The following is a 14,970-nucleotide window of genomic DNA, read 5'->3' on the forward strand; positions in this document are numbered from 1 at the left end:
AGTGCTTGGCTTCTCTTCCCTGGCATGTTGAGGGGACCCCACTGGGGTGGGTTGAACCCCAGCATGTTCCATATTACAGCCTTCATTGCTTTTGCCCCCTGAATTCTGCCTCTGTGTGGGATGCCTGGATTTTGAGCTCCTCGGAGTACTTATTATCCATGAGAGCCAAAAAGGTTCATCCCTGGCCTATTATGGGCAACTGTCGAAAAGTTCTGCACCTGCTCTCTCGCTTGCCCTCGCATCAGCCTTGTAAGGTACGGAAGGGCCTGGAAGGCTGCAGAAAAGAGAATTCAAAGCCAGAGGGTGGCAGGAGCTGCAGGCAAAGCATTAATCGTAAGCATCTCCCCCACCCCCCACCCCCGCCAAGTCATTTCCTGTCCTGGGAGTTATTAATGGGGTAGTCTTGCGGGGGCCCAAGAGTTTGGTGGACAGGAAGCAGCCACTTAATAGCCCAGCAAATGTGAGGGTTTTCCTCCAGGGGCAAGCAGTTTTCAGACACCTTGCCTGGGGAGGAGCAGAGAATTGAGGCTGAATTGAGGTTCCATCAGGGCTAGAGTCTTGATTGATGGAGTGGTTTTGAATCCAGGAGGGGCTAAGTGAGATCGCCTAGCTCAGCTATACTCAACCTGGTGCCCTCTGGTTTTGGGGGACTACAGCTCCCATCAGCCCCAGCCAGTACAAATCTGCTCCCATCAACCCTGACATTGGACGGCCTTGCTAGGCCAGCTCACCTTATCTAGCTGGACCACCCCAGCCAACCCCTTCTCCCCATTTTTAGTGTGTCAGGCTCACTTGGTCTTGCACACCAGATCCAAAGAGTGCGTGGAAACCCGTGTGAGTCGAGGGTGCCTCTTCCTCCTCCTCCTCCTCCTTGAAGTAAGGCACTGATACTGTGTGCATAGGAAAGCAAATCCGGGGCAAACGTGTGGCCAAAGCAAATGCCCATGTGCCCCACTCATTTCTTTCCCCCTGAATTTTTTTTAAAAAAGGTTTTCAGTGCTGTGTCTGGGAAATGGTTTTGAAGACTCAAGTAGCCATGGCTCCTTCGAAAGCCCAGAAAGCAGAATGAGAGACATTATTTGAGTCGGATTTGCAGCGGGTGAAAGTTCCCAGACCTTTTTTTTTTTTTTGTCTTCTCTCTGTCTGGGTGCTCCTTGTCTCTGCAGCTCCATTTCCAGGCCTCCACAGTGGCACCTGCTGGATTTTCTGCCCATCTGGCAGGCACCCTTGAACCCGGGATGTTTTTTGCCTTCTTTCCTCCCGCAGACTCCTGCTCCAATCCGGGATCGACATCAACCGGCAGACGAAGGCAGGCACTGCGTTGCACGAGGCGGCCTTATGCGGCAAGACGGAGGTCGTGCGCCTCCTCCTGGATGTAAGCACCCCACCCTGGTCCGCTTGCAGGAATGGCGGGGAGAGGGAGGGCACAGAACTTGGGGGGCAGCCCCTCTCTCGTGCCAAAGTGCCCGTGGAAAGCAGAGCTTGGTGAGGGTCCTCTGAGCTCTAGAGAGCTGGTGCCCTCCTGGATGGCATCTTCAGGCTCTTCCTTGCCATCACTAGCCTCGTCACGATGCCAGATCTCCATTTTCCCTGTCTCAGGCAGCCCACCCTATTCCCCACCCCACCCATGTCTGTTTTCGCAGAGCGGAATCAACGCTCACATCCGAAACACCTACAGCCAGACGGCACTGGACATTGTCAACCAGTTTACGGCCACCCAGGCCAGTAGGGAGATCAAGCAGTTGCTCCGAGGTGAGGATAAGGGGTGTCACTGTGAGGGGTTTCGGCTGTGATGCCTGCATTGCAGGGGGGTGGACTTGATGACCCTCTGAGCCCCTTCCGACTCTATGGTCAGTCCAAAGTTGGCCGCACGCAAGTGGAGGTGCTCTGCCCTCTCCACTCACACAAATGTAGCCTGCAGAAAGGGAGATGACACAACTGGCCTCCCTGGCAGGGCTGTTGCACAGTTCTTTTACAGGTATTCAATTGGGTTGTACCCAACTCATTTTATGCCAGGCCATTAGGCCCATTGAGATTAATGGGCCTCCATTAGCCGTGTTTCAGGTTAATTTCAGCAGGCCTACGTGAGATCCAACCCACTTAAATGATTAATTTCATAGTCTCTTAGACCCAGCATTTCCTCTGGATCAGAGCATCAGGCTGCTTACAACACAGCTGCTGACCATTATTATTATTATTTTATAATTTATATGCTGCCCTTCTGACTGGGTTTTCCCTGCCACTCTGGGTGGCTCCCATCAAAATATTAAAAGCACAATAAAACATCAAGCAATAAACTTCCCTATACAGGGCTGCCTTCAGATGTAATATTAAATTAAACTGAAATATTAAATTTAAAATAAAAAATGGAATGAAATCACACATCCTTTATATAAAAATAGGAACACGGAACGTTAAACCCTAACCAGCATCAGGATAATCGGGCTACAAAGGCCTTAACAAATAAATACAGCTAACGTGGAGGTTTGTCATATCTCATTCTGGTGGGGCGTGGGGAGTTCCGTAAGGAGAGCGGGGCAGGCACTGAGAAGGCCTTGTCTTGTGTTGCTATCTTGCCTATCACATGGAGGGTATCTCTGGCAGACCTTAAGCCATTCTCTTTCCTTTATTTTGGTCGCGAATGTGAGGCCCTTTCAACAGTCAGAAAATGATAAACGCTAAATATAAGAGGAATGGCAATGCCACGGCGCTCTATCTCCCTCTAGTGTGTTTTTAAGCTAATGTAGGGGCTTTCTCTAAAGCCCTAAAATCACGTTCTATGCATTCTCTCCCAGTCATCATCACAACAGCCACCTGTGTTGATTGTTTATACCCATTTTGCATCAAAGAGAACAAAGGAAATCCAGGTTACTAAACGCCACCTAATGGGTTTGTGGGGCCTCATTTCCAGCTCCTTTCACTAGCTCTGTAGGCACCTCAGAATTGGGAATCTTGCAGTTTATAAATGTAGGTTTCAGGAACCGTTTTGCAATGGGCGAACCATTTGTTTTCCAAGTGGGTTTAATCTGCAGGTCAGGGAGAGAAACTTGCCCCTAATTTGACCGCTCCCAGGTGAGTCTCTTCATTGAATATTCCTAAATGCTGGGAGCTGGAGGGTGATACCTGTGCAACGCCTCATTTTAGGGAGGCTTCTCTAGAAGAATTCTTAGCCAATTACACACCCCATCTTAATTAAGACAGGGCAGGAGAAGGGATGCCGGAGAATTCCGACAAAAACAGAAACAGGAGCCCAGATTGCCCATGTTTACTTAATTGCCCCATGTCTGGAACAGAAATTAACCCAGCAAATATAGTTGGCATCTGCTGTTGTTGATTGTAGTCCTGAAATTACACACACACACACACACACACACACACACACAACCCATCACCATCATCAAGTTGTATTCCTTTGGATTGAAATGAACAGGGTGGAATGAAAACGTAATTTACGTAATTACACAAGTTATGTAATTTTGAATCAACAGGATGAACAATGTAGTTTGGGGCAAAAGATGAACTGTAGGAGAATGAAACAGTGTTGTGCATGACAGGTGCAGGGCAGAATAGGAACTGGCGCCTTGTTCCCTCCCTAGTCAGGAGAGGTTGCCAGTTGGATTTCTCTGCCTTGGTTTCCCCAAATGTCTTTGTCCAGGCAGACGTCAGGCTTGCAAGGTCTGCTTCGTTTTTTTTGCTAGAACACAAACATCTGCCACCTTGAGCCAGGTGCAAAAGATCCACAGCTATATTATTAAAGGGCAAGGTGCCTCTGAGCTTGTTCTGAGTGCAGGGCTTTGCCTTCAGAACCAGAGCTCACAATCCTTTCACACAAACCACCTCTCCTGGGTCATCAGTTTACTTAGGTGGAATAAATAGCTTTGGTTTTCTTGTTGCTAAACAATGGGAAGCTGCAAATCCTTCCTCTTCCATTTATTTATTGTTCATTATTACATTTATATGCCACCTTTCCTCCGAGGAGCTCCAAGGGTCTACATTCTTATTTGCACAACAACCCTGTGAAGTAGGTCTGGCTGGGAGACTGTCCTGTGGTCACTCAGCAAGTTTCATGGCTGAGGGTGAACCCCAGTCCCCCAAGTCTTAAACTGCAACTCTTACCACTACACCACACTGCCTTTCACTGAAAATCACCCAGATCTGCCCCACTCCTTGGTCAAGTAAAGCAGTGCCTTTAAGCATGTATAGAGTACCCATCGGCCACCAACACACAACCTCTGCTAGCCCCGCCAAGGGTTCAGAGGAAGGGTCCCTGGGTGGAAAAGCCCTCCTTCATTGTAGCCTTGAGCCCCGGTGCCTCTTTCCTTAGAATGCATGCGACCGCCTCCTCCTCTTCCTTCACCCCTGTTTCTGCCTAGATGCTTCCGCCGCCCTGCAGGTCAGGGCCGTGAAAGATTACTGCAACAACTACGACCTGACCAGCCTCAACGTGAAAGCCGGTGACATCATCACAGTGAGTTTGCCTGTTGTCCTGGGCTGACCAAGTCGGGAATGGAAGATAGGCTGAGGACCCATGGGGAGGACTCCAGCCAAATCTGGGGGTCTCTCCCGGGAATGCAGGAAGCAGCTAGCGAGGATCTGGTAGGGGGCAGGGGCTTCCCTTGCCTTCTACATCTCTGCAAGGGGAGCCAGGAGTTCTGCCTCCCTCCTTGTCACTTCTGACATGCCCACCCCAGCACCATCGGATACTGGGAGTGTCCTTGCCTGCCCCAAGGGGGATGTTCCACCAGACATGGCCACATCTCAGGAGGCAGAGATGGCTCTCTTGTCACCTGTGTCCAGAAGGAGCCAAAAGGAAGGGAACAGAGGACTCTGCTCACCAGGTGTAGCGAGCAATTGCAGGACCGCTTTTGGCCTGCAAAAGACTCCATTCCTACTTGGTACGACTGCATCGTACGCACAATTACATTGTGCAAGTCCAACCTTGGGGCCAGCTTAGTCCGGTGGTTCCATCGACCAACACATTGCTTGGATCTTCCAATCGCCTACAACAATTTGAAACCTGCGGGTGCTGCTTGGCTTTAAAAAAAACCACCACCTTGTGTGGTTGAAAGCTGGTCAATTAAATGCAAGCAAAAAGAGCTTTTAAGCTCTCCACCTTGTTTCCCAGGCAAGCCCTGCTCAGGGGTGCTCTCACAAGATCTTGTGGGAATTTGGGCAGCCCTGCAAGACCGCCCCCAGAGCCTGCACCCTGAGCGAGACTTGCCCAGTAATCCGGGTGGAGACTTCTTACACTCTCTATCTTGCTGGTTGCTGACGAATGAGAGGGTAATGCCAGGTTGGTGCATTGGCTGTGGAAGGTAAGGATGCTCATGCAAGTTCAAATATAGGTGTTTTTTTGTGTGTGCACCATCACTGGAACGTAGCCCCTACTCAAGATGTGATTGTACCATGCATAGGATATCCTGGGAGTCCCACCTTCCTCTCCACGTTGGGCAGAGCCGCTCTCTGACATCCCTTCCCCAGGTGCCCTTGGATACTGGGAGTGTCCCTGCCTGCCCAGAGTGTTTCACTGGTCCTAGACACCTCTCAGGAGATGCCCCCCCATCACTTAGGTGCAGGAGGAGCCAAAAGACAAGGTAACAGAGGGTTCCACCCACCAGGCAAAATGAGAGATTGCGGAACTGCTTCCAGCTTGAAGAAACGGCTATTTATAGGATAGCCAAAGAGTGTGAAAGTGTCGGAGCATCATCCATCGCTTTGCCAGTTAGAGCACCTGCCGCTATTGTAGCTGTATTTAGGATTAGCCACCTGCATTGCCTGAAGTGCCCCAAGCCAGCCATCTGCTTGTGGACCGCTGTAATCTAAGCATTAGAGTTTTTGGGAAAAGCTCTTCAACCAGCCTTGGCAGTGCACCGTGCAAATGGGGGTCTGTTCTGGGCCAAAGACGAGGAATGGTTGAGATGTGGCATCCTCTGGATGTTGCTGGATCCCATCTCCTCTCATCCCTGATCTTTGGCCAGTGCTGATGGGACCTGGAATAGCTCAGTCGGTAAAGCATGAGACGCCTAATCTCAGGGTCATGGGTTCGAGCCCCGCGTTGGGCAGAAGATTCCTGCATTGCAGGGAGTTGGACTAGCTGACCCTCATGGTCCCTTCCAGCTCTACAATTCAATGATTCTATAGTGACTGGCTCAAGGTTAACCAGCCCGGGGTGTGAATTAGAACCCAGATCTCTTCCCAGTCCTGTTATGAAACACCTGGAGGGTCCTTCCCCCTCATTCAGAGGATTTATGTCAGGGATGGAAAAGCTTTTTGGCAGCCTGGGGCCCACATTGCAATCTAGGTTATCTTTGGGGGGTGGGGTGGGGTGGGGAGGACATGACAGGGATGGGCATGGCCAGAGACAAAAAGGACGGAGCAAGGAATGCAAATCTTATCATAGGCTAGTTTCTAGGTGGACCAGCTCCCCCTGGCAAACAACCAAGGAACTGCAGTTAGGACACACTCCGCTGGGGCTAGGAGGGAAGACTTTTCAAGTTAGGGGGCTTGGAGGCTGTCTCGAGGCCTTGAAACATCCCAGGCTGGGTGGCATCTTCTAGCTCCCATGGCCAACCTCTTGTAGGTTTGTCAAGGCCCTGGCGCAACCCACTTTGAAGGTGATTTTGGCCCATTCCTTGATCCCCCCCTTCTCTACTAACCCCCCACTACCCTCCCAATTTCCCAGGTCCTGGAGCAGCACGCTGATGGCCGGTGGAAAGGCTGCATCCACGACAACCGGACCGGCAATGACCGTGTGGGATACTTCCCTTCCACCCTCGTCGAAGCGATCAGCAAACGAACAGGCAAGACTTCCTCCCTATGTGGGCTATTTTTGTCCTATCTCTTTCTACCTGACCTGCCTCATTCCTGAGGTGTGAGGCCCTTTGCAGACGGAGCCCCCGGAGTTTTCTGTTCATCGCCATAAGGCAAATCAATAAGGGGAAGTTCGGAGCGGAGGCAATTCAGATTCTGCACCCTGAATGGCTGTTCTTTGGGAATGCCAGGGAAGTTGTAGCATACGTAGGACCCTCGAGCTCCTCCTCCTGAGGCCCACCCAATTTCCAAGGCTCTCTTCAGCTGTGATTCCTGCATTGCAATGTGTTGGACTCGACTAGCTGACTTTGGGTCCCTTCCAATCTTAACAATTATGACTTTTTGCAGCTGGCGGGGGTGGGGGCAGGAAGTGCAGATGTGGTTTCCATAGGATCACAGGCTGGCACAGTAGACGAACATCTGCATTGCATACAGAAGGGTTGGGCTGGGAATGTCCCCTGCTTGAAGCCCTGGAGAGCTGCTGCCAGTCAGTGTCGACACTACATTCCTAATGGGAAGGGCAGTAGCCTGTCTTGGGTTCAATCCCTGGCGTCTCTAGGTAAGGCTGGGAGACAGCCCCATCTGAACCCCCGGAAAGCCGCTGCCGGTCCGTGCAGGCAACACTGAGCTAGGTGGATCAGTAGTCTGGCTCAGTGGAAAGCAGCCACACAGGAAAAGCTTGGGGAAAGTCTCCTGCCCCAAACCCCAGAGAGCTGCTGCCATTCAGTGCTGACAGTATGGAGCTAGATGGGTCTGACTCCCTATCTTCCAACTTCGATAGGCAGCTTAAAAATCTCCTTCCTCCTCCTCCTTCTCCAGGTCTGCGGGACCCATTTCACGGTTTGCCTCTTGTTGTTTCTATTGCCAGGTCCGTGGGACGCTGGGCCCTACCCGGGGCAGTTTCAAGCCATCTCCCTCCCGGCTGGAGGGGCCTCGGTGCCTAACGGCCATTCCTGCTTCTCCTCCTCCTCCTCCTCCTCCACCACCACCTCCTCCTCCCATCATCAGGTCCATTTCCTGCCTCCACCTCCACCAAACCCCCACCAGCCTCTTTTCAGTTCCTTTGGCTACCGCCGGCTCCCCCACGGCGCTGTGGAAGGGCCTGGAGCCTCCCCAGGTAGTCTGTCCTGCATCGCTTCGTTTGCTTCTGATTTGTGCTTTTGCCATGTTTTTGCGTTGCTCCCAGGGGGTGGTTCCTGCACTCCTCTCATTCCCCGTCCCCATCCAGGTTCCCGCTCTCTGTGTGTGCATGCGTCCAAGGATGAGCATGTGGGTCAGGCATCAAAAGAAACTAGCGTGGCTGCATAAAGAGCTTACTGAAGAGCCGAGGTTTGAAAGGGGAACATAGAAGAAAGGGGAAATCACGAAGGAAGAGCGTACACGAGTAGCCAACGCTTGCAAGGAGGAGGTCGGAAGTTTGGAACAAGCTCAGGCTTGCAAGAGAGGTTGAAAATAACAAAAAATTACAAGGCTATAGACAAGGAAGAACTTTCTGAGGGTAGGAGCTGCTTGACAGTGGGATGGTTCACTCTCTCGGAAGGTGGTGGGATTCTCAATATGTGGTTCCTTCATTGCAGGGGTTTGGATTAGATGATTCTTGGGATGTCTTCCAACTTTACGGTTCTGATTATATGATCTCCATATTAATTTATGCAAAGCCTGGTAATATCACGGTGCAAAGAGGGGCTTGCCAAGCAAAGTAAATGAAAAAGAAAGGTCTCTGCCCCAAGCAACTTACAGTCTTAAATTTTGACCAAGCTGAAAGCTCTCCAAAGCGATTTCTTGGCTTGAAATTTTGGGGTGGCTTGGGGGAATATGAAACCCTCACCCCCCTCCCACAAGCAGATCCCTGGCCTATCATCACCATCAGCATCATTATCATCATTGCCGCCGCCGCAGTGTTTTTCCCAGGGGGATACTGGGAGAGGGGAGCTGGCAGCCAGTAGCTGCTACCCAGAAGAGCACTGATGATGATGAACGCCCCCATTGCCCCCGATCCCTATAAATAATCAATATGACACACACACACACACTTCTGCAAATGAGATTGCACAATTTTGGGGGCAGGGGCAGTATTTTGTGAATGATGAAAGCCGAGGACAAGACGAAAGAATGAAAATCTGGCACTCCTGAATGCATTTTTGGGGGTAAAAAATGTTCCTTTTCCAAAGGATGCTTCTTTATTATTATCCTTGGCAAAATCTGCCTGCAGGAAACTTCCTTGTTCATAGAATCATACAACTGGAGAGGTGGAAGGGACCCGAAGACTCATCTATTTAGTCCCAACACCTTGCAATGTTGCCACTCATCAAAGCAGATGGAAGTCCAAGGTTGTGTGTGTGTTGAAGAGGAATTCAAGGTGTGGAGGGCAGAGGGAGAGGTAGGGCCCCCATCTCCAGGGAATGAGCAGTTCCAGATCTAAGGTGGAGAAGGAGGGAAGTCTTTTCAGAGGAGAGTAAGAAGCAGCAAAGGCAGAATGGCTGGAACAGCTTTTCCCAACTTGGGAGTCCTTCAGATGTTCTGGACCGCAACTCCCATCAGGTCCAGCATCCCAGGGCCATGATGGCTGGGACTGATGGGAGCTGTAGTTCAAAGCATCTTGAGAGCCCCAGGCTGGGGTAGAAACTGTAGGGTTGCAATCTAGGCCAATTATAATACAGAATTGGTCTGTAATTCAATGTCAAGTGCTATGTCCTGTATTGATGCAGCTCTAGTTACAGGTAGGTAGCCGTGTTGGTCTGAGTCGAAGCAAAATAAAAAAATTCCTTCAGTAGCACCTTAAAGACCAACTAAGTTTTTATTTTGGTATGAGCTTTCGTGTGCATGCACACTTCTTCAGATACACTAGTATCTGAAGAAGTGTATCTGAAGTGTATCTGAAGAAGTGTGCATGCACACGAAAGCTCATACCAAAATAAAAACTTAGTTGGTCTTTAAGGTGCTACTGAAGGATTTTTTTTTTTATTTTGATGCAGCTCTGTCCTGCATTTCACGTCTTTCCTCTCTCACTTCCTCTCTGTGTGCCAAGTTAGGGATCTTCTCCAAATGCATGTGTGAAATGGCATGTGTTTAAGCTCTGGATAGCCAAGCACAGACAGATTTATTACAAGAGTGTGTGTGTGTGTGTGATGAATTGCGGAAGGGCCATCCTGTTTGGCTGCAATAAATTGCAATGGATTGCTTTGAAGTCACTTTAGCACCAGATTAAAAAAAACAAAAAACAAATGTCCCCCAACTGCCCCTCCCTGCCCTCTCCTGTATTTTGCAAGAACAAAGGTGGGAACCCTAGACTCAGAAAAGCAGGGTGCTTGGGGGTGCAACGAAGATCTGCAAAGGTGTGGCTTGTGTTACAGGCAGAGGAGGGTTGCAATGTGAGGTGTAGCATGACCTGAGTGAGGTGTGAGCCCCGGAGTGCAAATGCTTCCCTTTCCCCTGTTGAGAACCATTTTAGTGTTTGTTTTAGCACCTGCTGCATCCCATCTCCTCCTCCTCCCTCCTCCTCCCCCCCAACAGCCCCCCCCCGCCCGCTCCCAGCGTGTTGCTCTTTGGACAAGGGGGACAAACATCCCTGTTCATATAAACGGGTGGACAAGAAAAGTTTTGTTCTTGGTTGCTGAGCCAAGCTAGGGACTCTTCAGAGGAGCGCTGGCTCGCTCCACTTGTTAGCGGGTTGGGTGGGGGCTTTAGCATTTTCTAGCCCCATCTATGTGGCCAGAGGACACAACTGGAGATGCACACAGGATTCCCCTGGGTGGTGGTTTATTTGGGCCAGCAGGGGAGCGCTGCAGTGCTGGATCAGGCCAATGGAAGCCCACAAGCAGGACCTGAGAGCAGCAGGAAGTCTTCTCTCCCACCCCACCTCCCACCCTCATGCAGTTCTGATTTTCAGCAACTGGCGTTTGGAAACAGTGCTGCCTCTTGACTGCGGTTTGTAAGCTGCTTGGGGAGATAGATAGATATCAATAAACCACACTCCTTGCCCCCTTGCCCCTACAATAGATCCCTGTGTCTCTCGAGTATGAGATGCTAAGGGCAAAATGTAGGGGACAGGCAGGCACTGCCACCTTCATGCCCTCAAAGCGCACAAAAGCGACTGTGGAACTCGCTGCCACGGGAGGCAGGGATGGGCCACCAACTCAGGTGGCTTTAAAAGAGGTTTGGACAAATTCGTGGAGGGGTAAGGCTGTTGAGGGCTACTAGCTAGGGTGGCTGTGCTCTGCCTTGGCACTTGGAGGCAGCAATGCTTCTGAATGCCAGTTGCTGGGAACTACAGGAAGGGAGAGGGCTCTGGCATTCGAATCCTGTTTCCCACGGGGACCTGATGGACCATTGTGATTTCAGGATGCTGGGCTAGATGGGCCCACTGGCCTGATCCTGCAGGCTCTTCTTCTGGACCTTAGCCTGTGCGGAATGCTCTGGGAGGATCGCAGTGGCTGAGAAGAGTTAACTGTTGAGGAATAACTCTCTTGAGCCCTGGGCAACAATTGGTGCCCCTTCAGAGGGAGAGGCAGCCTCTGGCAGGCTGACCACCTCTCACACCCTGTAGATATGGAGGTTGGTTGTGGGGGCAGCTGCCACTGTTTTGTGCGCCCTCTCTGGCGCACATGCAACTTCATGGGATTCTGCTGACTTGCTTCATGTTCTCGCTCTCTTTCCTGTGCTCGCGGCGGCGGTCTTTGGCCCAGAAGGTTCCCGAGGGTCTGATGCCAGCCCGTCCCACTTGTCCCCAGGCGGATCCACCGGCACACCAGCCCCACCAGAAGAGATCTGGGTGCTTCGCAAACCCTACGCAGGTAAGAGCATCAGAAGGGCGCTGATGGATCAGGCCAGAAACCCATCTGGTCCAGCACCCTGGAGCTGGGGTTCAGTGGCAGGACACCTGCATTGCAATGCAGAAGGTCCCAGGTTCGATTCCCCCAGCATCTCCAGATTAAGCTGGGAAAGATTCCTGGCTGAAATCCTGGAGAGCTGCTGCCAGCCAGTGTGGACAATACTGTGCTAGATGACCCACTGGTCATAATCATGAGGCAGCAGCTTTCTAAGCTCCTGGGAAAGGGCTGCAGCTCAGTGGCAGAGTGCTTGCTTTGCATGCAGAAGGACCCCGGTTCAATTCCCAATGGCATCCCCAGGAAGGGCTGGGAATGTCCCCTGCCTGAAACCCCGGAAAGTTGCTGCCAGCCAGTGTGGACAGTATTGAACCAATGGGCCAACAGATTTACTTGGAGTGAAGCAGCTTCCTATGTTCCTGTGGGGGGGGGGAATGAGATTTCACTGGCAACAGCTGTGTGTCTGCCATGACACCTGGTCCCTCCACCCCACGTTTTATTTATTTGTTGCATCTATACCTTACCTTTTTCTCCTCGAGGAGCCTGCTTGGCTTCTCTGCTTGGGGCTCCTTCCTCTAGCTGGCTCACAGTTCCCTTGTATGCAGTGGTCCCGGAGGTCACCCCTGGCTACCAGGCGAGTGCTTAACATGCTGCAGAGTCAAGTCAGGCTCATTATCTTGGATTTATGTCTCGCCGACCCTCTGGGCCTTTAACTGCCTCTCCCCTCCCTGTTGCCTAGGTGGCGATCGCAGCAGTGTGGGCAGCACGGGAAGCGTGGCCAGTGGGCGGAGTTCAGGGAGTGGCCAAAGCACTGGCAGTGGAGGCCACGCTCCCCTCCACCCGGGCTCAGAAGGTGTCAAGGTGAGCTTGCCTACGTTGTCTCTGCATTGCAGGGGGTTGGGCTAGATGATCCGCAGGGTCCCTTCCAGCTCTGATTCCACGATTCTCTAAAAGGATCATGTGCCTCGAAGCAGGTTCAGAGTGATGTTATCTTCATCAAGAGAGTCTGAGATGCAAGGATTATCTCCCCTCCCCAAAACAAAACAAAAAAACCTCCACATCCTGGCTTGTTTGAATCCCAGCACTTAAAATTATTATTATTCGCATTTACAGGTGAATCTCGGAAAATTAGAATATCGTCGAAAAGTGCATTTATTTCAGTAATGCAACTTAAAAGATGAAATCAATATATGAGATAGATGCATGACATGCAAAGCAAGATATGTCAAGCCTTTATTTGTTGTAATTGTAATTATTTGTGGTTAGGCGGGTCAATTATAAATGGAATGTAATTAATGAAATGTAATAGCGATGCTTATTTTTGTATTATTGTAACTATTTGTTTTATTACTGTGGAATTTCCAAAAGAAAGCATTTGTAGAAATTAAAAGAAAAAGAAAAAATAATAAGTTGCATTACTGAAATCAATGCACTTTTCAATGATATTCTAATTTTCCGAGTTTCACCTGTATATCCCACTTTTTTCTCCAAGAAGTTCAAGAGGTTCTCCCTCTCCTCATTTAATCCTCACAACAACCCTGCGGTGTAGGGTAGGTGGAAGGACAGTGACTGGTCCAAGGTCACGCCCAGTGAGCTTCACGGCTGAGCTGGGATTCGAACCCAGGTCTCCCAGGTCCTAGTCCTTCACTCTGAACCACTGCACCACCCTGGCTTTCAAAAACAAGCTCAGCTACATCCCAAGAAAGCTTTCGCCCTTGCGAGTTGAGATGGGCAGCCTTCCAGAGGATTTGGACTACAGCCTTGCTGGCTGCGGTTGGTGGGAGCTGTGGGGGGGGGGGGCACCAGGTTGGTGAAAATAGCTTTAGATACCATTGGCAGTTTTGCACATCCTCTGCTGCCCCCTGGTGCCCGCAGCCTGCGTTGGTGCACCACTTCTGACTACTTGGCAAGCTGGACAGGGGCTCGATCCTCCATTCCCTGGCAAAAAGTGGACCAGGAGGAGGGAGGGAGAGAGGGAAAGAGAGAAGAGAGAGACTTCCTTGCACCGCCCCCCCTGCCCCCCAAGCCGCTCTTTTTTCTAGATACCGGAAGCCTCTTTAAAAATTTGTGCTGCAGGCACGCATGCCAAGCAGCCGTGCCATTGTGCCACCTGTTTTCCTTCTTGTACCCAAATGGGTAGCTTTGCCAACAGAGTCTTAGATCTTTTGGGGTGGGGGTGGGCTGCCAGTTTCCCCCCCCCCTGCCTTCCAGGACCCTATTTGCAGTCTCTCTCTCTTTAACAGAGTGTGTGTTTTTCTCACCCCCCCACCCCCCCACCCCGCCTGCCATTCCTCAGCTTCTGGCAACCGTCCTTTCCCAGAAGGCGTCTGTGCAAGAATCCGGCGTGGGTGATGGGCCTGCCAAAGCACTGGAGATGCCTGCAGGTGCGTGGATGCTCACAGCTCATCCGCCGGAGCCTTTTTGGGTCCCCCCCCTCCGTTATTTCCTTGACGAGCTGCAGGGGAACCTTCCGAGCTAAACATGACCCTTCCTCTCTGCTGCTGCCATGCCTTCGCTTGCTTTGGTTAGTAGGGGAAAATTGGGGTGGGGTGGGGTGGGGAGCTGCTGCCAGGGTGAGCTTGGTGGTGGTAGGGGGGTTGGTGGTGCCTGTGTCCCAGAAAGAGCCCCCACCCCACAATCTGGCCTCCTGGCTGTCCTCCAACCTCCAGCAAAGGAGCAATCTGGTCCCCGCTTGCTGTTTTATCGCTGGCTGATCTGCCTTTGCCTGCACCCCCTTCGAAGAAACCAACAACCCGTGTATCTGTATTCTATTTTGAGGGAGCTCTGAGCTTCAGACCTCCCAACCTCCCTGAAATACTGATGGAGGACCCCCACTTCCTAGAGGTCTCTGCTAGGTCCCCCAGGCACAACTCACCAGGAGGTGGGTCTCGGCGGGGGACCCCCCCCCCCGCCGCCGCCGCCCGAGAACGATAGTTCCTGTTCCCTTGTTGGCACGGTGAATCAGGCTTGGTGGCAGAGCGCCTTCAGAAGTGTGATGGTGTTCCCGGTCGGGGAAAGCGGAGAAGGGCAGATGGCGCTTCTCTCCCCCCCCCCTTAGCTCTGCCTGCATCTCAAGGGGCGATGTTGCACATGTTCCTTTTCAGGCAGGACTCAGGTGGGAATGCCGAGACGGTTGCGTCCCGGGAGTATGTGTCTGTGTGTGTGTCGCATTTTCAGGTTGATTTTTCCAAAGTGGAGCAAGTTTCTCCCCAGCCTCGCTCTGCCACTCAAGCATGGAGATTCCGCAATCCACGGAGCTCAAGGTGGGGCTCCAGGGAGGTTCTCCAGCATGAGAAAGGGTTGCTTATCGGCCACGCGTTTCTGGGACTCTGAA

The 14,970-nt window shown here is 51.5% G+C and overlaps 1 protein-coding gene across 1 annotated transcript in view; it reads left to right on the top strand.

Annotated features, from left to right (window-relative positions):
• Positions 1 to 14,970, top strand: part of CASKIN1 (CASK interacting protein 1) — a 109,037-nt gene that overhangs the window by 77,756 nt on the left and 16,311 nt on the right. Inside the window, exons 7-13 of the mRNA XM_035130606.2 lie at positions 1,267 to 1,375; positions 1,644 to 1,752; positions 4,374 to 4,468; positions 6,683 to 6,800; positions 11,499 to 11,603; positions 12,376 to 12,497; positions 13,933 to 14,020. Of these exons, the coding sequence (XP_034986497.2) occupies positions 1,267 to 1,375; positions 1,644 to 1,752; positions 4,374 to 4,468; positions 6,683 to 6,800; positions 11,499 to 11,603; positions 12,376 to 12,497; positions 13,933 to 14,020 (746 nt within the window). The remainder of the gene's footprint in view (positions 1 to 1,266; positions 1,376 to 1,643; positions 1,753 to 4,373; positions 4,469 to 6,682; positions 6,801 to 11,498; positions 11,604 to 12,375; positions 12,498 to 13,932; positions 14,021 to 14,970) is intronic.

This window comes from Zootoca vivipara, chromosome 14, assembly GCF_963506605.1.
Source record: "Zootoca vivipara chromosome 14, rZooViv1.1, whole genome shotgun sequence".
In the NCBI taxonomy this organism is placed as follows: Eukaryota; Metazoa; Chordata; class Lepidosauria; order Squamata; family Lacertidae; genus Zootoca; species Zootoca vivipara.